The 23,568-nt window shown below is 33.3% G+C and overlaps 1 protein-coding gene across 2 annotated transcripts; it reads left to right on the top strand.

Annotated features, from left to right (window-relative positions):
• Positions 1–16,559: 16,559 nt before the first annotated feature.
• On the top strand, positions 16,560–22,325 carry LOC108998208. 2 transcript variants are annotated; one of them, XR_001997290.2, is made up of 3 exons: positions 16,564–17,267; positions 21,315–21,810; positions 21,981–22,325. XR_001997290.2 is itself a non-coding variant. In XM_018974707.2 (2 exons), the coding sequence occupies exons 1-2, from the start codon at positions 16,982–16,984 to the stop codon at positions 21,683–21,685; spliced, it is 657 nt and encodes a 218-aa protein (XP_018830252.1). In that variant the 5' UTR covers positions 16,560–16,981; the 3' UTR covers positions 21,686–21,895. The 2 variants fall into 2 exon arrangements, 1 of the variants encoding a protein (XP_018830252.1); XM_018974707.2 differs by lacking the exon at positions 21,981–22,325 and having other exon boundaries at positions 16,560–17,267; positions 21,315–21,895.
• Positions 22,326–23,568: the final 1,243 nt, after the last annotated feature.

Below are 23,568 nucleotides of genomic sequence, written 5' to 3'. Positions count from 1 at the left end.
TTATAAAATATTATTATTCATAACTCAATTAAATTGATATCAACGTCCAAAATAGGCAGCTAAATAATGAATTGAAAAGGTTTTATTTTTTAAAAGTAGATTTTTTCTCGAAATTATTATATTTAAAAAAAAATGAAAGAAATGAAAGCCTGAAGGCACTCAAAAGTTGAAAGACGCACAACTATTAATTTTAATTTAATAATCAGTCTTCAATAATCTGAATTAGGTACTTAGAACATTCCATCCATCGTTTAGTGCGCACAGTGCCGCTATAGAGCCGGCAACCTTTTATTATTTTTATTCTCTATGTACTAAGCATTACAATAACAATACAATATTATGTATACAAATATAATAATCTATAATCGGAGCAAGAATTTCAAATTAACGAAAATCAAATGATTATGTACTATATTTTCTATAAAAAAAATTCATTAGATATCATTGTACACCATCATAAATATATGATCATAATTTTTTGAAAAATGGATTTGTATTGTTTTAAGGTATGCAAATCATTCATACTTTTTAAAAAAAAAAAAAAATAGATAAATTTGATATTGACGTGAAATAATCTATTTTTAATAGTTGGTCCTACAACTTTTCAAAACTAGTGGGTGGAGCTTAGGTCCCGTTTGGATAGTGAGATGAGATAAGATGATTTTTTATAAAGATTAAAAGTTGAATAAATTATTGTTAGAATACTATTTTTTAATATTTTTATTATTTTATAATTTAAAAAAGTTTAATTATTTATTATATTTTGTGTGAAAATTTAAAAAAATTATAATAATGATATAAATCGTTTTTGTATCCAAACGAAACTTAAGACTGTATCTAGCATCATTCCTGCTAAGTAGCATAAAAAATATGATGATATTTGATTTTGGGTTGGTTTTTTTTTTTTTTTTTTTTTTAAGATTTCTTGCACTTAACATATTTTTGGAATATCAAAATTTAATAATATTGGATGATATCATCGAGGTTGTTAATGGTTGAAATTTCTTTTCACAACGACCTATGACAATTGTGACAATAAATACTGATTCCACATTTCCAAGGTTGCAACACTAGGGCTATAATAGAGTTATAAATGCTTAAAGCTCATCAAGTACATTTTATTTTATTTATTTTTAAGTCCATCAAACCTACGTGCCATGCACCACTTGTTATTTTATACAAAAACCAAGGTGTGATTATAGAAGTAATTTATAATTTAAAGATGACGAAAGATATCTAGAAAAAATCTTCTACTAATCTTCGAATGTATAAGCTTTTCAATAATAAGTTTTTCACGAGTACATCTTGAATATGTTAAGATTGCGTTTGGATGTTGAGTTTAATTGAGTTAAGTTTTCTATGAATAGTAATAAGTTGAGATGATTGAGTGAGTTTTGTGGAGACCACTTAAGATGAGTTTAAAGCTGCGTTTGGATGTTAAATTGAGTTGAGTTGAGATGGAATTTGAAAGTTAAATAAAATATTGTTAGAATATTATTTTTTAATATTATTATTATTTTGAAATTTAAATTATTTATTATATTTTGTGTTGAAATTTAGAAAAGTTGTAATGATTAGATAAGATAGTTGAGATAAGTTTGGAATCCAAACTGGCCCACTAGTATTTGGATGTTAAAATAAGTTTAAATATATTTATATAAAATTGTAAAATATGGGACCCACCTAACATGATATGTCACAGCTGACGCAACCGGTAAACAAAAAAAAATAAAAACCATGCAACCGCGTTCCATTCTTTCACATTTGTGTAAAGCCAGCAGATGGAAACACAAAAATCCAAAGATGGAAAGAAGAAATCGATGTATGGAAAATGAAATATAGAAAATGTGATATGATGTTTGTCAGTGTGGGGCCTAAAGATGAGTTGAAAATTGAATTACATTCAATAAAAGCACTTGTGTTTGGATGTCGAAGGCACTTGAGATGAGTTCATCATCCAAATTTTCTCAATCCAGTAGCCCTACGAGTGTGAATGCAGAACTTGCCTTAAAACCATTGTGCTACATCGAAGAGTTTATAAGAGAGAGTTTCTATTGAGCTAACATCATTAAACAAGCAATGTTGCTAATTTCATGCATATTCATTAGACAATAAGGATGCAAGTTATTCTAGTTACAACAACCGAGCCAATAAATATTGTGGGCTAAAACTTGAAGTGCTCTGTAAGCATGAGAATGGAATTAAACTACATATTACTTGGGCATCCAAAATGGGTATACAATAATATTAGTTTTAGTAATTTTAAATCTCAAATTGTTTTGCAAGTTGCAAGTTGGTTTCCAAGTTGTTCAAGTTTCGAGAACGAGCCAATAAATAAGACCAATTTAGAATTCTAGAGCTTCACAAGCATGTGAGTTAACTTAAACTGAACAAATTTGGCATCTAAAATAAAAATGAGAATATGATTAAGAAAATGATGTGGTGCTTCACTTTTGGATTCAGATTATCTATTTTTTTTTTTTTATCAAAACACTTTTTACAATTAGATGAGATGCAGTCTTATTGGAATTATATGAATTATAATATTAAAAAATCGGTGATTCTAACCCAACACAACACCTATAGGGATGAATAGGTGTAATTCAATTTTAATGCACTATTTAAAAATTTTGTCAAACAAGTAGTCAATCAATAAAACAATTCACATAATAGTAATCAACACATAAATTTGGTTACAAAGTGGAAACTCATTTGAAAAACGTCTTAAAAATCTAAAATCATTTCGGGTGTAAGTCACCACCTAAAATCCACTATAGAAATTCAGTTTGTTACAACCAATTTAGAAACACTCACAAGACACTTGTAGTTGTAGTAGTTAAATCTGGCTTGTAACATTACTAGTGACCCACTCGATCTATGCAAGTATGCAGCTCCTGAACTCCGACCTTTCTATAGTTTTACCATGAGAACCTCTCGATCTCTGTTTCAACAGCAACTATGAAATTCCTTCTGGCCAACGAACAAGTCCAAACCACTGGACTCAATAATGTTTGATTTGAAGTGCACTAAGATGAAAATATATTTTCCAAGAAAAAATGAGCTTTGGATATGGAATGGTATTTCTCTCAAGTGTTCTTAAAAGGCCTTTTGTGTTTTGTTCTGTATCTCCACACGTTTGAATTGAGTCGAAGTTTGCTTTTATAGCCACAATGGAACATGGCGCTAAAACCTTAGTTAAAGTTATATTTTTGAACATCCGCTGGAGCGGAGTGTCGAGTGCACGTTATAACCAAGATTTGCTCGAGTCATAAGTCAAGCGGGTGTCGAGCGAACTCTCTGTTTGGGTTACCGCTCGAGCACCATGTCGAGTGAATGTTGAACAAATTCTCTGTCTGGGTTACCACTCGAGCGCTATGTTGAGCGGGTGTTGAGCAAACTCTCTGTATGAATGTCGGCTCGAACGCCATGTCAAGCGAGTGTCGAGCAAACTCTCTCTATGAATTTCGCTCGAGCCATGTTGAGTTGACTTCAATCTATTTTCACTTTATCCCACTTAACACTGTTATAACACAATTTAACACATGTCGTCACATGAATATGGCAACACACTTATTTTACTCTAACAATCTTCCCTTTTGGAATTTCTATAACAAAACCTCTAACCTATACATGAACCTAATCCTGACACACCCCACACAGGATTCCTAGGTACAAGTACATTCTTTGAAAAGTAAAATATTTCTACAATCACTTAACAAATAGGTAAATGCACCAAAAACATAGAGATACATAAAAATACTCACTTGTTTAATCAATAGCCTAGACATGACAAATGTAACTTTCATCAAGGAAATGATCATTAAGAAATAATTAGACATTGAGTTTAATTAAGGAATACAACAACATAAAATTTTTGTGTTTCGCAAAAAAATTTCAAAATTTTCCCTCTGTTTAAACACTACTCCCCCTAAATGTATCCTATCATACCCCCTACATATATGCCACTCCCCATTTTTGTCACGAAATGACAAAGGGCTCTCGCAGTCAATTCTCACCATCCTCTTCAGTTGAGGCTGCTAGGATCTTATGTGTGTCGTTGAAGCTTTGTGTTACCAGCTGTTGGAGGCTATCTACACGAGCATCCAAAATATCAAAGAGAGCATGAATGTATTAAGATGAGTATCCATGTGGTTCAAGTGATCAAGCAACATTTGTGTAATCGACTTAGTAGAATCTGGTGCGAAAATGGATAGTGTCGAGCTGGATGAAGCAGAACTGGATGACCGAAAATTGGATGATTGAGTAGTGGGTCAAGGAGGATGTTCAACATCCAATGGATGAGGACGAATATGTGCACGACTCAATTGGATGGTCTTACGACCAATAGGAGCCTTAAGAGTAATTCTGGACTCATAAGGTGAAATAGCGACGAACTAGGACAAAGTAATACGCGTGATAAGACATGGAAAATGTAATCTAGTCAGTGTCTTGCTAGATTGAAACGCCTCAAGAATAACTCAGCAAATGTGATTTTCCAAATTAATGGGAACATCATTGATCAGAACATAGAGCATACTAGCTCTTTCTAGGCCTATATCACTCTGATGGGCTGTAGGGTAGAGATTAGTGAGCACTACTCGACTGAGAATGAGATAGTCAAGTGGAAACTCAACTATATGAAGTGGTATCTTACCATCCAAATTAATTCATACACATATAAGAAAGTAGTAATGGCGGCCTTACTGGGAGCAGAAGTAGAAGTATAGGGATAAGGGAGTTGGTCACATGAGGAACAATAAGCAAGTCAGCTAGCATGCCTAGAGTTACTCAGAATTAGATATTACGTAGACTAATTTCAAATGAGTTGTCTTCCGAGATGACGTGAATATTGGAATAAAACTCTCAAATTAACTCCACAGAAGGGAAGGAGTGACAAGTGGTTAATGACACCCACTGACGAGACTCAAAGATGCAAGGCACTATGGTCTCATGAAGCTCACTCAAAGAAATCTCACACCCAACAATCGGAGTGCAATGAGAGAAGTTTTAAACATAAAGTTCCCTAGGCCAAGCATCATAGAATTGTGTGGGAGCGGGAGCATTTTACTGGGTACGCACAAGCCGAGACATGGTAGCACTCTGTAGACAGTCCACACAATAATAACCATTAGACATTGTGTGCAAGAGTGACGTGAATGACCCAATGAATGCATGCGATGCTTATCAGACCCAAAATGCCTAACATGCCTAAAATGAGATGACTCATTTTGGATGCCTTAGATAACATGATTTACATGCATGGACAAGTGAGAAAATTGTGTATGATCAATGCAAGACCAATGCATGATGGTTAAATGAGGAAAAACATGTAAATGCAACAAAGTGCACCATTTAGACATTTTATCGAACACTTGGTGTGCATTCTATGCCAAGGTGGGAGTTAAAACTCCATGCATGTTTCATGACCCTCCTAAGTACAAAACATCACTCAATGGTGATTGAGATTCTTTAAAACATAAAAATAAGACCAAAAATACCTCCCAAACTAAGATTAGGATGGATCACGTGATGAACAAACCCTTATGTTCAATACACTTCTCAATCCGAAACATTATGTTCAATGCATAGGGAACTCAAACAAGAATTATACATGATGCTCAAATGGATGTAATGAAAGTCAATGGGGACCAAACATTTAACTTGTGGGGACCTAATACTGAAATCCCTATATCAAAACGAAATAATGCATCTAAAAACCTAATGCAAGAAAAATGAAATTGATGAAATTGATGGGTTGAGAATGCACTTACCGTGATTAGAAGAGGACTTTGTAGAGGAATCGAGTGAGAAACACACATAGAGGTGAGAAACTGAGAGAAAGATCATGTAGTGGTTAAGGTGTTTGTGCGAAATGCTCAAGCGGCGTTGGAGAGTTAATGCTTTTAAACCTTTGCTCAAGTGAAGTTTAAATGCCTCGAGCAACCACTTGAGCAATGACCGCTCGAGCGAGAGACACATGTCTCGAGCACTGCGTCGAGCGAAAGCTCGTTTTGACAGGCAATAAACTTGATATCACACGGTTTGAGTCCAAATATTAGTGAAGTCAATTTTAAAATCTAAAATATACTTTAAATGTAAAAGAGCATCATACTCACATAAATCACGCATGTAGCAAATAAAAAGTATCATAAGTAATACAGACGTGCGTGTTCAGATAGTCCTTACTCAATCAAGAAGTTTCAGCTTGAGGACGTGAGTGGGGTTGAGCTGTAACAAGAAATCATTAAGACTTGAGAAACTCTCTCAAGATACTGAAAGTGAAACCTAATGCTGTTAGGGCCTAGAAACTTCTGCTTGAATTCCTGTATTAGAAATGTCCAATGGGTAATAAATGACCCCAGGTTTTTTTTTTTAACAGGAAGAAAAATAATGAGGTCATCTAGCCCGTGGTTAATTCTATATACAAGTAGAGCTCCCTTACACCTCTGATTGCCTCCCCAAAATCTCACAAGGAGGCAAAAACGTTAATAACGCACATGTCCCGAACCTTTGTGACTATATAGGCATATGATGCCATTTTCAAAAGATATATGCACTTAAATTTTTTGAATTGTCAACACTAATGTCCTCTATCACATCTATGTGCACAACACTATCCATGTACACAATAACATAAATATGCATGAATTAAAGCACACACAATAGATTTACAAAAAATATAAAAAAATAAAGAAAACTTTACAAAACCTAAACATGTGTAAAGTGCATAAATGCATGATTGTCAGGCCACAACACAAATACCATGTCTGGCTTGCTTCTCCCCCTTTCTCATCCACACTTGTCTAACTTTTAGAGGATTCACCTTATTAGCCCTCTAGCTAGTAGTCAATTGGTTTAGCTTTACATTGATCATATCAATTTGTTTGGTTAAGACCATAACTTGACTTCATAAATCCTAACGTCCTTTCCTTGAGAGAGACTTTTCGATTTCCTAAACTGAATTCTAAATTCAAAACAATTTGGTCGAATGTGACCACTGTTTCCACAATGATGACAGACGGGGCTCGTTTTGCAACCTCTTTGACCCTTGGGAGGTGAAACAGAGTTAAGGACACACATGAGTTTCTTTCCTTTCTTAGAGAGTGAGCAGTTTTATTTTTAAAAGAAGCATGAATAAACTCTATTTTTACCACATTAGCAAGAGAGGCTTAAGAAGTATAAGGTGCATGAGATCTTTCTTCAAAATAGCCTAGGCCACTCTTGTCACTAGATGACTTCCCTAGACCTAAGGGGATGCTTAGGGAATAAGATGAGATGGAAATTTTGTGAATAGTAGTAATATGATTTGTGACTAGTAGTGAGATAGTTTGAGTTAAGTATTTATTGTGTTTTGAAAAATGAGAGAGGCAAAGTTGGTCCGGTTTGTAAGAAAAAAATTGAAAAATCAGTTGAATCAGATTGAACTGATGGGTTGGGTCCGATTTGTAACTTGTCCGGGGCGGTGCCGGTTCTTAAAAACAAAAAGCGGTCCTAAACCAGTTTTGATATTTTGAAAACCGGTTTAAACCGAACCGGACCGATATATTTTTAAATTTTTTATGTTATATATAATTTTTATATTATTATTATTTATTATATGCTACATTTTTAATTAATATAATATGAAATTCTAATCTTATTATTCAAATTTATTAATTTCACTAATAATTTAGACACTACTTATATTATACTACTATAATTGAACATTAAAAAGTTAGTAATTGTTAATAATAAATACTAAATTATCACAATTAAGTTTAGTATTAAAAAAATTATAATATTAAACATATATCAAAAAAATTAAAAGTTCGATTTTGGGGATGAATCGGTCCATATCGGTTCTTAAATTTTCAAAACCGGTATATACCGGTTCGTTTCCAAAATTTCTCAAAAACCGGACTCAACCGAACCGGTTACACCCTTAGTAATTCTAGTGTCTTTCTTAGAATTCCTTTCCCTATTGAACTAGAATTTCCTTTGAGTTTTTCAAAAAATTTCTTGTTCTTTCCTTGATTCTTGCCATTTCTAAATGTGAACAATTTCATCTTCCAACGTAGAAGGCTATTTCCTTATCACTCATGGTATATTCATCAGATGATTCATCTGACTCTTCTCTAACTGTGTTGAGAGCAATAGGCTTATTTTTATTTGACAGAGGAAAAGTATATTCATAAATTTGAAGAGATTCCACCAACTCTTTAATTCTCATATTGTCCAAGTCTTCACTCTCTTCTATTGCAGTGACTTTGGGACGAAATCTCTCAAGTAGAGATATGAGGATACTTCTCATAATTCTATTTTCAGGAATTTTTTTACCTAGATTAAAGCTTGAATTGACAATGTCATTCAGCTTGGCATAGAACTCATCAAATGTTTCATCATATTTGATTTTGAGTTCTTCAAAGTTAGTGGTTAACATTAGGAGTTTGGAATTCTTTACAGCCCTTGTACCTTTATAGGTAATTTTTAGAATATCTCATGTTTTTTTGCCAGTTTTACACACGGAGATTCGCTTGAACTCCTCAGGTAACATGGCCATGAAAATTGCATTCAAACCTTTGCTATTTCAATTACAATCATTTCTTTCATCTCTAGTCCAATCTCAATCCTTTTGGAAATTTCAACTCCATCAATGATTGTAACAACCTGGTTCCACTCTCTTGCCATGTTTATTATTTAATCATACTTGTTCAATTATAGATTTCAGAAAAGCTATATTCAAACTTTCCAATAGGCATAGTTGCTACTATCAAAATATGGTGGTGATGAGAGTGATTGAGACCTATCCATTCTAACCACTAATACAGGATCACACTCAAGAACTAAAACTTAGTGGAGTGAATCCGCTTTAATAACAATTGAAAAATCAGTAGTTCTAACTCAACACAACACCTAGATGTGGTGAATAGGTGTAATTCAATTTTACTGCACTATTTAAAAATTTTGTCAAACAAGTAGTCAATCAATAAAAAAAATCACATAAAAATAATCAACACAACAATTTGGTCACGAAGTGAAAACTCATTTGAAGAACGTTTTCAAAATTTAAAACCACTCTGAGTGTAAGTCACCTCCTAAAATCACCTATAGAAATTTAGTTTGTTACAACTAATTTAGAAATACTCACAAGACCCTTGTAGTTGTAGTAGCTAAATTTGCCTTGCAATATCACGAGTTACCCACTCGATCTTTGCACGCATGAAACTTCGGAACTCCAGCCTTTCTATAGTTTCACCACCAGAACCTCTCGGTACCTGCTTCAACGGCAACTCCGGAATCCCTTCTGGCCAACGAACACGTTCACACCAATAGACTCAACAGTGTTTGATCTTAAGTGTTGTAAGATGGAGATATATTTTTTAAGAGAAAATGAGTTTTGGATGTGGAATGGTATTCTCAAGTGTTCTTAAAAGGCCCTTTATTTATGCTCTATATCTCCACATGTTTGAACTGAGCTGAAGTTTGCTTTTATAGCCACAATGGAATACGGGGCTGAAACCCTAGTCAAAGTCATATTTTGAACATCTGCTCGAGTGGAGTGTCAAGTGCACATTATATCCAAGATTTGCTCAAGCCAGAAGTCGAGCGGATGTTAAGCGAACTCTTTGTCTAGGTTACCACTCGAGCGCTATGTCAAGCAGGTGTTGAGAGAACTCTCTGTATGGGTTACCACTCGAGCGCTATGTCGAGCGGGTGTTGAGTGAACTTTCTGTATGAATGTCCACTCGAGCGTCATGTCGAGCGAGTGTTGAGCGATCTCTATGTATGAGTTTCGCTCAAACGCCTTATCGAGCAAACTCTCTGTATGAGCTTCACTCGATCCATCTTGAGCTTACTTCAATTCATTTTCACTTTATCCCACTTAACATTGTCACAACACAATTTAACACAGGTTGTCACATGAATATGCCAACATACTTATTGTACATTAACAAGTGTATTTAAAGAAAATTTTATATACCACACTGTTATACAACTTTCATCCCATTACGATGAAGTAAAGATAATGTTGGCATAGAGTCTGGTTAACTTATTTGATGGGGTCAAACTTGATTATAAAAAAAATATTCCTATTGAAATTATTATTATTATGCAATATAATAAAAATTGGTCTTTTTGTTCAGAGTTAGTTGCAAATAAGTTTAGAGCTGACTAAGTATACTTCAAATTTGCACTAAATATTCTGCTTTTGTCTACATTAAATACAACAACATTATAGTTGCTAGATAAAGGCTCTAGCATACAAAGTTGGACATTTTTTTCTCAGTTACCAATAAATTCATCGATAATGTACATATTCTTACCTACCCTAAATGCTCAACTACATTATAGTTGCTATATGTTAGCTTTAGCATGAAGATGTTATGTGGTTGTTTTAGGTTAAGAGCTGGATTGTGTAAGTGAATTAAAACTACTTCACTATTATTCACATATAGTTCATTACTATTCATAGATCATCTGAAATCACCTTAGCATCCAAACATAGCCTTAGGCCTGATTTGGATAGAGAGATATCTCATCTAATCTCATTTTATCTTATCATATCTCATCTTAATATACAAACACCAAAAACACAAACATTTTTTAATTTCAAATTTTCATTTTTTTTATTGAATTACTATCTCATTATTATAAATTTTCCAAATTTCAAAAAAAAAAAAATCAATTTTTTCAAATTTCAAAACAAAAATTATATTATAACAATATTCTAACTTTATAATATTTTTATTCAATTTTTTTTTCTCTCATTTTCTAAAACCCCATTAAACATTTTAATTCAAACCATTTAACTATTATTCACAAATCATCTCACTATTATTCACAAATCATCTCATCTCAACTCACTATCCAAACCAGGCCTTAGTCTCGGATGCAAGGAAAAAGCCTTTAGGAACTGATTCAAGTGGTAACGACTTTTGTTTGAATGGTATAGTTTCTCTTAGGGGTGTAAAATTTAACCAGACCGGATTGGTGGAATCGGTTTCCGTAATTCCAAAACCGGCTAGTACCTGTCCAATTTCGATTCTACACTTTTTAGAACTGGACCGGACCGGTTCATTATATTATATATTTTAAATTAATTTTTTAATATTATATAATTTTTTTAATATTATATATAATTTTTTATATTATATAAAATTTATATATATAATACGTATAATAATATAAATTATAATTAGATATAAGATAATGTTATTATAATTTATAATATAAAATTATAATCTTAAACATGAAAATTTATTTATCATATGCTTTAAACATAATATATATATTAATAACATTTTATGGCATAACAAATTGTCAACATATTCCTTTTAATAAATACATAATATATTAGTATTACTAATATACATTAGTATATTAATTAGTATTAGTATACATTAGTATACTAATATATATTAGTATATTAATTATATCTTATGCCTTAATACTAATACTATTAAAATCAAAAAATTGGACTAAACCGGACCGGAACCGGTAAAACCGGAGGTACCGATTTAGAAAGGTAACCGGTGTATACCGGTTTGGTCCTAAATTTTGTCCAAAACCAGACCGGACCGGACCAGTTACACCCCTACTTTCTCTAAATATAAGGTTTGAACTTTTGGATGCAAATAATTTATAGAGATTATCGGTTTGGGAGCATTGCCTTTTAAATCATCTAACATACACTTACAGAAAACTTATTGTCAAAGGGTTGTGTATCCTCAAAATTAGTCGAGACTTTAATCCTAAACATTTGATGCCACTAAAAAAAAGAGGGTGTGAGAATTTCAAACTTCTTCTCACCAATTTCCACAAATAGAGTAATATTAGAAAAAAAATAATTATAAGTAGTTTAATTACAAATCTTCTATATTCATCTATTTTTACAAAAACTTCTACCTACAAATGACTTGTTTGTCTCTACTTCAATAGTATCAAAACTCTGATCATCTTCAAATTTGATTTTTTTGGAACTGTGGAAGCCAAACTCTCTTTAGATCATATAGAGCATCATTTTTGTCATTTGTGTGGTTTGCAAAAGGCTCCAAAGAATTCTTCTATTGGCACAAAATAAGAATGACAACTCTAATGACTTGGCCCTTTGATAAGTGAGAAAATAATTCCTTATATAAGTCTAACATTCATAGCCCTAATTGTCAATAGCAAAATTGCATTATTGTTGTAAAATTGCGACACTACAACTAGCTAGGGGTGCTATCCGTACCTCCTGGGTAGGCAGCCCTTATCCCTTGGCCCCGCCCCTCATGGACGGGTGCCCCTGTTAAGATGCTGAGAGCAGATTGGCCATTTGGGCTGTCTAGCTCCCATAATGGACTCATTGACCCATTGAGCCCATAACATGTTTCTGGACCATTTCGGGTATAGAATCCATTTTTTGAGCCAATCTTGGCCTATAACCTTAATTGACTTCAATTTTGCCCAAAAATTGAAATTAATGCATAAAACATAAAAGTAAATGTTCTCTCTAATAAAAATGCTAAGTTCTAAGTTCTACCTAATAATTCTAACTTATTACAAGTAGTATAAATTATTACACATTAATTTGAAACTATTACAAATTAATCTAAAAATATTAGAAATTGTCAAATAACTTGAATGAATAATAATGTTTCAAGAGTTGAAATACATTTATAAAAAAAAAGAGAAAGAAATAAAGGTAACAACATGAACATATAGCAAGATGAGATGGTTACTCCAAGTGACATCATAAAAGTTGAGAAAAATAATAAAAAATGAGAATATAAATTGATAACATTATTAAAATATGTATAAACTATAAATAATCAACTAAAAAAGTTAACAAACTAATAGTGGTGTATTAAAGTCAAATTGCGGCTGATATAGAATGAGATGAAGCCTATTTTTCTAAAGTTTTCCAAACAACAATTGAATTTGAAATTAACTTTGTCAAATAAATATAACACAATCTATTATAAGCAAAAGCAAAATAATGAATTAAGAACAATTACCGCTTTTAGGCTGATCAACTTCCTCCTCCGCGTAACTCTTTGCAAAGCCTACCACCTTCGGAACCTGAATCGACTTCCTTTTGATCCAACTCTAAGTGCAAATCAAAGTCTTCACAGTGTCAGAAGACATTGAACTCTAAAATAGATCCAATATGCACTTCGGTGCTAAATGCAGACTTTGAGTTTACAATAGAAATAAAGATGGCCAAAAGACTATAGGTTATCTCTTTAAAGACGAGATACTTAACGGTATTTACCTTCCACCAAAATAAGATATCAAATTGCTCTGCATATAGTTGTATGCTCGCCGACAATTATCTTACGAAGTCCAATTGACTGTCTAAATTCTTCTGAAACTCAAGGATATTACCAAACCTTATATCCACTTATGCTTTTTCAACCTATCGGCTTTGAGAGGAAGCAATGCAATGGTTGGTGGAACCTCTATATTAATACCCCTGAATGCAGCAATTTTGTACCGCAAGTTAAGAGAAATAGCCACATATAGCAAAATGTTGATCCTACTCAAATATCTCCAATACTTCTTATACTTAAGCCTTATGCTTAATGTCATAATTCATAAAGTATGATCAACACTTTCACACATTTCATTCAATTGCTCTTTCACCTGACAAACTTTTTAACAATATTCATTGGATGTTACACACAAAGACTCAAAAATTGTGAATGTCATCTCATAAAAAAGGCTAAAAAATTCTACAAAAATCTAGATATTTTTCCAATCATAATCGTTTGGTTGTCCAGATCTTCCTTTGTCCTCCTCAAAGTGATGGACATATTATATATCCTCCTCACCAATGGCATCAAAGGTCTTTCTATACTGCTTGACTGTTTCCAACAACAAAAAGATTGAATTCCATCTTGTATGAATGAATATCAAGACACAAAATCTTCTTACATTCAATGCCCACAACACAAATAAAGATCTTGAATGTCTTAAGCCTAGCCGGGAAAGATCTTTCAAATCTCACCGCATTCTTACTCTTGCAACCGACCCATGAAAATCTTTCAAATCGTCAGTCACAATAAGATGAAGGATATGTGCACAATATTAAATATGCAAAACTGACCTCCCAATATTGACATGAAGTCCTATCTAACCTTATTCTTCATATACTTAAGTGCAGTATCGTTAGACAAGACATTGTCAATAGTAATTGTCACCACCTGCTTAACCCCATTCCTTTATCATGGACTCCACCAGCTTCCCACTGTTGTCATCTTTGTGATTGGCGAAACTTGAAAATCTTTTTGTGTAATTTCCAATTAGTATCTACAAAATGAGCAGTTAAACATATATAATTCAAGTTTTGGTCCGATATCCATATATCAGTGGTGAGACAAACTTTTTGACCATTCAATAAGTTTGTTAACAAATCTTCATGTACACTATATAACTTAAGAACGTCCTTCATCACTGTGTAGCGAGAATGAATGTTAAATATAAGTTCCAAGTGTTTAGCAAAAGTTTGGAACCCTTCACCTTCCATAAATCGAAAGGGTACCTCATCTATTATGATCAAATGAGCTAAATGAGGCATACACCCATTCAGGTCATACTTCACAAACCCCTTTCAACGTACTTTCCCCACTATTCCATTCACAATTTTCTTAAGTCCAATCTTTAATTTAGGTTTGACTCTTTTCAAGTAAAGAACGTCTTATTAGACTCTTCTTGCACTGTTCTTCTAAATGATTTTTCAATTGGGTTGTATTATGTTGTTTATAGTGACATCCATAAACGACACCATAATAATTACACTTTGCTTATTAGTAATTGACGTCACTCTCTAACTTGTTTAAGCGTTCCCCCACAATGGAAATGGGTTTTTTTTCCTTTGGTGAACCCATGGGTATAGGGGTAGGTGTAGGGAAGCTAGTACTAGTGTTAGTATTTGAACTTGTTGCACTATCCATGGATGCAATAAACAATCAAACACTTGACATGATGCAAAAATATACAAATCAGACAAACTGTTTTGGGATTCCACTTTTGAAATCCCAAAATACTTTTAAGATATTTTGTGGAAGAAAATGAATTAGAGGTTTTTTTTTCTTTTTTTTTAGGAAAATTAGAGGTGTTTTTAGATGATAAACTAATAAAAAGAATTTGCTTAAATTGTGAAAATCAAAGTAAACAGAAATGGAGGAAATAAAATATAAATAATAAAAAAATATTTACAAGATGAGCAGCTGCTATATGTAGCGGGTTTAGATAAATGGAAGAAATATATATTTACATAATCCATTGGGTCTGATTTTTGGACAAGAGTTTACATATTTAGTAATACATATATTTTACACTATCTATTGAGATTGCTACAGGTTTCGTTTAGTTATACATATGAAATAAAAAATTTATGAATAGTAATGAAATAATTTTTTAATAATAGAAAAATTATTTGAATTAAAAATTTTATAGAATTTTAGAAAATGAGAAAGAAAAAATTAAATAAAAAAATTATAAAATTAAAAGAGGTTTAGAATATAATTTTTTAATATAATTTTTATTTTAGAATTAAAAAAAATTAAATTATTTTTTATATTTTATTTAAAAATTAAAAAAAATCTGAATTACTTTTATTTTAAGATAAAATAATCTGAGATAGAATGACATCTTTTCAAAGATTCGTGAAACCAGACCTGACCTAAGAGTGCAACAGCCAACAATGTAAAGTGAGGTACAACAGCCAATGAATACATTACATTTGTCAGCATTTCACAGTTACACACATGCATAGGAAACAGCACCTCTGTCTGTGACTCTGTACGTTCAAAGCCAATCTGTATTTATAAAATAATAACAAACAAAAAACTGTTGAAAATATATATTTTTTAAAACAATAAATATAGAGAAAAAGAATTTACTGACGTTTGGATTCGTAACTCATTTCAACTTATTTCAACTCATCTTAACTTATCTTACTACTATTTATTATTATTCAGCAACTTTAACTCACAAATTTCACTACTATTCACAACTCATCTTATTACTATTCATAATCCATCTGAATTCATCTCAAATCATCTTCAAATTCAAACGTTTCCTTAAGTATTTTTCTCTTATTAATTATACTGCTTTGCTACTCACGATAATATTCGTCTCTCTTCCCTTAATTCCTTCCAGTCTTCCACTTCTTGACTGTGAGTCTGTGACTATGAGTCTGATCTCCTTCTCTCTCTCTATTTTTTTTTCCTTTCTCTGTCTCTTTCTGAAATTCAATTCTTTATAATTTATTTAATGTAAATATGTTTTATAATTTAAATATATAACTACAATAAATAGATCATAAATATTTCTCTATAAACAACGTAAATTTCAATATCCAACCACAGAAATTGTGGAATCACGTATCATATTTATTTCTTTTTCATTAAAGTCAAATGTTTAAAAGAGGAAATTATAGAGAAGTTTTTTTAGAAAATTGTTATAATTTTTGGAGTACAAATGACATATCTCTTTCTATTATATCATATTATATAATTAAAACCAATTATATAAATATCAATTTTAATTAAAATAATATTATATAATAAAAGCAGAACTTTCCATCTTCCAATAATTAACCGTGCTCTCTGCAAAAAAAAGAACTTCTTTCTTACCATTAACTGCTGAATGCACAGATCTGTACAGTCCTTAAAATCCTCAATTGCTTGGGGATGAAACCAGGTTGATCCTTTGTGAGGTGGGATTCCTTTAAATTCTGTGAAAAGTGTAAACCCATTTAAGAAAGATTAAGGCTTTGCATTAGTGGTTCCTGTTTTTGTTGAGAGCAGATGTAATTCGGGTGTTGCTCTTGTTGCAATAGGAAGTTTCTTCTTTGTTCTTTCTATTAGTGGATGGGTCTAGGGATGTATGGATTCGTTTATTTGAAGCATAAAACTAGTTTCTTTGAGTGGCTTTCTGTAAATTGGCATTGAGGAAAACTAAAGGGTTTTTCAAAGCCGCAACGAGGTCTGTATTGCTCTGTTTAAGCAGAGAAATGATTCAGTTGCTGTTCTTGGTCTTGTTCGCTGAGGCTGTTCTGGCATTCCTTCTATTGATCAAGATTGGGCCATTGAGAGAGCTTGTGATGAAGACTTTGGATCAACTGAAGATGGGGAGAGGTCCTGCTACGATGAAAACCATAGCTGGTACTATGTCTGTGATTCTCCTGTCCAGCCTTATGAGCATTGTTAAGATCCAGAACAAGGGTGCAAAGCTGGGTACCATGTCACCCATGGATCAGGTTCTATGGAGGACCCATTTGCTCGAGGCTTCTCTCATGAGTATGTTTCTTCTCTCTTTCCTTTTGGGATTCGTTTTCTTGTTTGTTATTTCACCATTAAGAATTTATATTTTGCACAGTGCCATGGTTTGAAATCGAAAAGACTGAGGTTCACGACTAAGTGTTGATAGCAAGAAGAAAAGTACGCTTCCCTCCCCCCTTCCCCCCTTCCACCCAGGCCCCTTATTAAATGAGGCATTTAAATTTCTTTTTATTTTGAGGCTGTGCTTCTTGATTGTTACTGAATTAATTATGTAGGCTAAGTGTATAAAGTGTCTAAACTACTTTTAGAAAAATGGTTGAAATTAGATAAGAGCCATGTGAGCCGAGACAATGAGAAAACGACATAAAAGCTTACCGTAAAATGTGGCCCTAGATGGAGTACATTGGCAAAGCATATGCGTGTAGCTGGCTAGAGATACTCGAGGCCCTTTGAACTGGAAGAGGTGGTGTTTTTGCAGAAAGTTGAAATAATCATATGATCCTCAACCTTCTGATTTTGGACATCTCACCTCTATGCAGTTCTACACAGATAGAAAAATAATAATAATAAAACAATACTTCCTAGTGAAATACTGAAATTTATTGAAGTAGTGTGTCCCGTGTTAATTACTGGTTCATGTTCACTTAAACCTGCTTAGCATCAAGACGTCACTTTTCCGAAGCAGAGAAAAAATAATTTTTTTCCCCCAGAGTCGTAAGAGTATGGGAAAGTAATATACCAATTATACATTTAGTCATCCTTAAAATGCATAGATAATACATGTGCACATGCAACTAAGCATATAAATACGTGTACATATTATACACTCTCTATGTATACAAACATATGTACATACATGTGTGCGTGTGTGTTTGTGTGCTTGGACTTGGATGAAATATAATGAGATTTTTTGCTCAAGGAAGTTGGGGGGTTGGGGAGGGGGAGGAGAAGGAAGTTGCTGCCAGATAGCCATTTTTGTGTAGATGTGAGTGTCTACTAATGATCATAATTTTTGGTGAAAAAAGCTTTGCTAGAAACAGAGTAGGCAAGAGAAAGAAGAATCAGAAAGAAAGAAAAGAAAAGAATGATCACAGAAAACTCGGTTAAGCTAGCATCTGTGCTTATATGATGAAATAATGTAAGGTATTGACATTGTGCATGGTACAAGATTGGTGGGCGGTAAATTCCTTACCTCTTTTTAAGCTGGAAAGAGTACTTTTGATCAAAGTAAACCAGCCCTCCCTCCCCCCCCCACCCCAAAATACATACATCCTTTTCGAACTAGCCAACCTTCTCTCCATTTTTTCAATCACCCCATCCCAAATAGATTTAGACTTGAATGAGGCACCCAAGGGGAGGCCAAGATATCTCATTAGCAAAAAGGATACCTTACGCCCCAAGAGGTTGGACCAAAGTCTCCATCTCAGGAACATCTCCCACTGGGACTATTTCTGAATTGGCTAGGTTAACTGTCAATCCAGAAGCAGCTTCAAAGTAATGAAGAAGAGCTCTCAGCTCAAATGCGATCTTGGTTGGCCCTGCAAAATATGTGTCATATGCAAATAAGAGGTGAATGGGATCCCAAAAAACCTTAGATTGCTTTTTATAGCGATTCCAAAAATTTTCAATTGTAATCTTTACTGTTGTTTTAGAGTATAAGTATTCATATGTAGGTTGGTTTTCCTTGGATCATCACAAATGGTATTGTAATACCATAGATTGAGTATAGGAGGGAGGTGAAAATCCTTAATTTTTAGGAGAGAGAAGTTATTGCTCTATAATGATTCCAAAGGGTTCCAACCTGACTAGTCATTTTGGAGTATATGCTCTGATGCGACTTGGATCTCCTTCGGTAATTACAACCTTGGTGTAGCACCAATTTGGAGTGTGACTTAAATGGAGAAGCTTGAACTAAAACCTCATTTTTGTTAATTTTTTGTTTTTTACTTTATTTCATTAAAGCAAGCGTGCTATAAGCTTTTTAAAATATTAGGTTTTTTGTATGTACCATTTCTAGAAAATATCCCCATCTAAATTCATCTAAATTCTTGTGTATGGAATGTGCTTGCTTTGTGATACAGTTATTGTGTTGTTTTGTTTTTTTGTTTTGTTGTGTGTTTGTGTGCATATATTTTACAGTTCATGGTGTAGATTTAACCATGTAGACATTGAACACTGCAGAGAGATAATTCAACTATTATTAAATGCTACTTTTCTCTTAATTTTTTTTTTTATCTTCTATTCACTAATCCATATATGTTCCCCACGTGTAAATTTGTTTTTGATCTGTGTAAAAAATATATGATACATATAAACATACGAGTAAAAAAATGTATGTATGTTTCACTATTTGGCAGGCTGCTATCCCAATTACATGGTATATTTCTACCTACTCTTGTTCACCATCATTTTATCCTCGTCTCATTGCCAATTATTATTTTATATAAGTTTTCTCATTGCCAATCATCTAAAGACAAATTACTGCTTCTACCATTGTAATGAACTTGGCTCATTTATTTTTTGATATAAGGCTGGGACCTCCTGTCCATAAGCTCTCAAACCTAGGTAAAGGTGGATTCAATATGGTCTCTAATTGCCGAGAGACTATACCAGCTAAACTTGTTGGCACCTTCCTAGACTTCCCACTTAATGTTTTCATCTCCAAACACTTTCAATTGACTAGTCCACCTACGTTTTTCTCTTTGCAGTACTACTTGTAGAAGAATAGCAACCATCCTAAACCCATTATTGTTTTGAGGGTGGATGTCACTATGGGATCTTGCATGATGTGACCTTCACTGATGTTTTTCTTTCATTCATATCTAACCATGTCAAAGGAATTATAATCATGATAATTACATCCTACTGTATCAACCTGGATGAATCATGAGCTTGCAAAATGTATTGTTGATTAGTTTATTGCAGGCTTTCAGTGCACATTGTTTTGAAACCCATTTTAGTCATGGTGCCTGACCTGAAGACTGTTAGACTAGTTGAACGAAAGGGCACATAGCATTGATCATATTTGGCTGAAGTATCAACTCTATAATAAATGTTAATCTGTTGTTCTCCAAATATCTTAGGAAGATGGCGACAAATTTTACTTGAGAGTATTCTTGGTTAGTTGCAAGCGCGTTCCTTGAACTAATGAGCTCATCCACTAAATGTTCCTTTGAAGAAAATTAATTTATCTGAAATCCGTCTGATACATTAAGTTGCTCAGTAGTCAGTCTGAAAGGTCAATAAGCATTCAAAAGATTGGATTATCAGCAAATTCTATTTACAATGTTTTCCTTTTCATTTCCCTGCAATAGTTTGATTCTAATATTTAATCTGCATACCTACCAAAACAAAAATATTTAATCTGCGCGTTTGTATGTCATTTGGAGTGCAAAAATATAATATTGCAGTGAGATCAAGTGATTGCGAAGATGGGTAGTACCCCTAAGTTTACATTTTTAATGAGCTAACATATGTGTAGCGAATAAGTAGGATTTTGGTATGGATTTTTCAATATTAAAGCTAGACATAGAGGGCTAGCTCCCACTGCTTACGCTGGGACTTAAATAAGGTGGCGGCATATAGGAGGAGGATATGCTTATTTTAGATTACGCATTAGGTTACATACCTTTTGCTTATATGATGTAGGATATTCTCTTTTACCCTAGGCTGAGAGATGGAATAGTGCTGCTTCATTTTATCTTTTAAAATATTTTCTTCTGTAGGAATGTGGTTAGAAGCCATGGCTCTTAGTTTTGATCGATATTCTCCAATTTGAGCTTCTCTGGTATTGCATGCTCGCCAATTAGAGTGTGACGCATCATTTTTTAGATCAGCACACTGCTCTTAGTTGAGAAAGTACAATGAGCATTTTAGTTGATTCTGCGTTTTCCTCGTTTTCCTTTACCAACTATTAATCGATGCCTCTATTATGGGTGATGTGTTTGGTGCATTGCTATCGCTGACAGGACCATATCTGAAGCAACTGTTAAATTTTATAGTTGCTTTAATTCCTTTCAGGTCTGCCCAACCTGTGTTTCTGAAAGCCTTCAATTAATTTTGCAGGTTTTACCCTATTTCTTGGATTCATGATTGACCGTATGCACCATTATCTCCAAAAGCTTATCCAGTTGAGGAGTAGTGTGGGAGCTTCAAAAGAGGAAGTTGAAAGGCTTCAAAAAGAAAATATTCAGTTCAAAGAAAAAGAAGAGAAAGCTTCCAAGGAGATAAAGCTGCTGCAAGGAGAAATTGCAACCCTATCAGAGAATTTGAAAAAGCTGAAGCTAGAAACTGAGGAAAAGGATAAGAGGGTTGAAACTGCTGAAAGCCATGTTGCATCCCTTCAAAAACAAGCTGCAGATCTACTTCTTGAATATGACCGTCTATTAGAAGACAACCAAAATCTTCAGACTCAAGCTCTAGGATATAGGAGTTAACTTTGAAAGGCATCGAGGATGGGAGTTTATTCTGGTCACCGGTGATGTTAATGAAACGTATCCTTATTGCAAGGAAAGGGTGTTTGTTTGGCCCTTCCAAGAGGGAAAGTGGAGATGGAATAGTTGTAATATTCTAAAATTTTGTACTTTTCAGAAAAAGTTCTAAAAATGTAGTTAGTCTAAATGATATTGTTTGTCTTTCTTCTTCTTCTTGTTCTTCTTCGTCGTCATTTTCTTTTGCTGAGCTCATTGTTGTTTTAGCCGATACGACCTATGCTTCCTTTTCAATTTTCAGGAACACATGCTGTAATCAAGTTAAGATTGGGAATGAAAATTCTGATCTCTAGTCGGCTGCCTTCACAGAGATGGGGTGCCCTTGTCCTTGGATTTCTCTCTAAGAAGAAATATATTTGTAAGTTTGGTTTGGAGGATACATCCTTCAAATTACTGATATGATATAATTCTATTTGTAAGATAGTTTAATTTTGAACCTATATTGTAAATCAAACCTTATTATCTCAGAGGTATAGAGATCATGCACACTGATTTGCAAGTAGAACAACTCTTTTCCCAAACACAGTTTATTGTTGAGATGTAGGATGGGGTGAAGTATGTGATATGGGAGAATAAGTATGATGAATGTGTATTTGAGTATCAAGTGCAAGGATGATTCCTTGTTAAGTGGAATTATAATTCCAGGTAAGTTTCATTATGTATATAACTGAGAGAGTTAGGTTAACTAATCACATTTTGGATAAATGCTCCAATTACATTCAATGAGAAAATTAATTATGTAAAAACCTATCTTTAACTATATACTTTATGAAACACCCTCTTTGTATTCCATTGAGCCACCTCACTCCCTCATTTTATTTTATTGACTTATTCCAACTAAAAAATACATTTCATTATATTGTATTTATTACGACAATAAGCTCACCAGATTTAGTGACATCTTCGTCACTACTTTACATTTATAGTCTAGTGGACAATGATTAATATCAGAAACTTCTACTCTTCAAAGTTCAAATAATAGACCTCATTTACAATTAAAAAAAAAAAAAAACCCTATCCATCAATGGATTAAGGAAATATTAAGCTTTAAACTCCCAAAGTATTATTGCTCTTGCAATATGCACCCAGAATGGTAAGATTGACCAGTAAGATTGTACCACCTGTTTGTTTTTCATGATCTTTGTTGATGCAGTAAAAATCACATGACAGGACGGAAGAGGAGAAACTTAATACTTAGATCATAATTATGAGTGTAGTTTACTAGAGTTTAATAATTTAGGATGCAAATGGAAAAGGCAGTGATAATTTAGGAATGCAAAACGAAAGTTTCCCTTAGATTAAATTTAAGTCAACTTCAAGGAACTCTAATAAAGTTGGTCCAAATAATATGACTGAATTATCGAACTGTTTTAACTTGAAGACAAGGACATAGCTTTTACACAACCTGCCTACGTGGCAGTACTGTTATATATTCTCGATTTTTGAAATGTGAGGTGAATAAAAAAAAAAAATATTATCAAATGATAGAGCCAGGCAATTTGTGTAACAACTGTATCAAAGTTTTGTTCTATCATTTTTGCAAGTAAAGAAAGAATGTCCTCTAATCCAATGTCTAGATTACCCCAGCTATCAAATTCCTAGTTGTGCTTCAAAAAAGGGTTGCCCTCAAAGAGAGTAAGCTTTTGCCACTATGAGAGAGGAAGAATATAGCAATGTTGGGTCAGGAGAAGCTCATGAGACACAGGTAGAGCTTGTACTCCAAAGAAATAATAAAGCATGCTATGATCTTTAAAAGCAAAGTCCAAACGGATATCATATATTAGACTTCAAATGCTATGTGTGTCCCTCACTGTATTTATGTGTATGTT

Source organism: Juglans regia, chromosome 12 (genome assembly GCF_001411555.2).
Source record: "Juglans regia cultivar Chandler chromosome 12, Walnut 2.0, whole genome shotgun sequence".
In the NCBI taxonomy this organism is placed as follows: Eukaryota; Viridiplantae; Streptophyta; class Magnoliopsida; order Fagales; family Juglandaceae; genus Juglans; species Juglans regia.
Note: the sequence above shows the minus strand (reverse complement) of the source record. Positions and strands in the feature narration are given on the sequence as shown.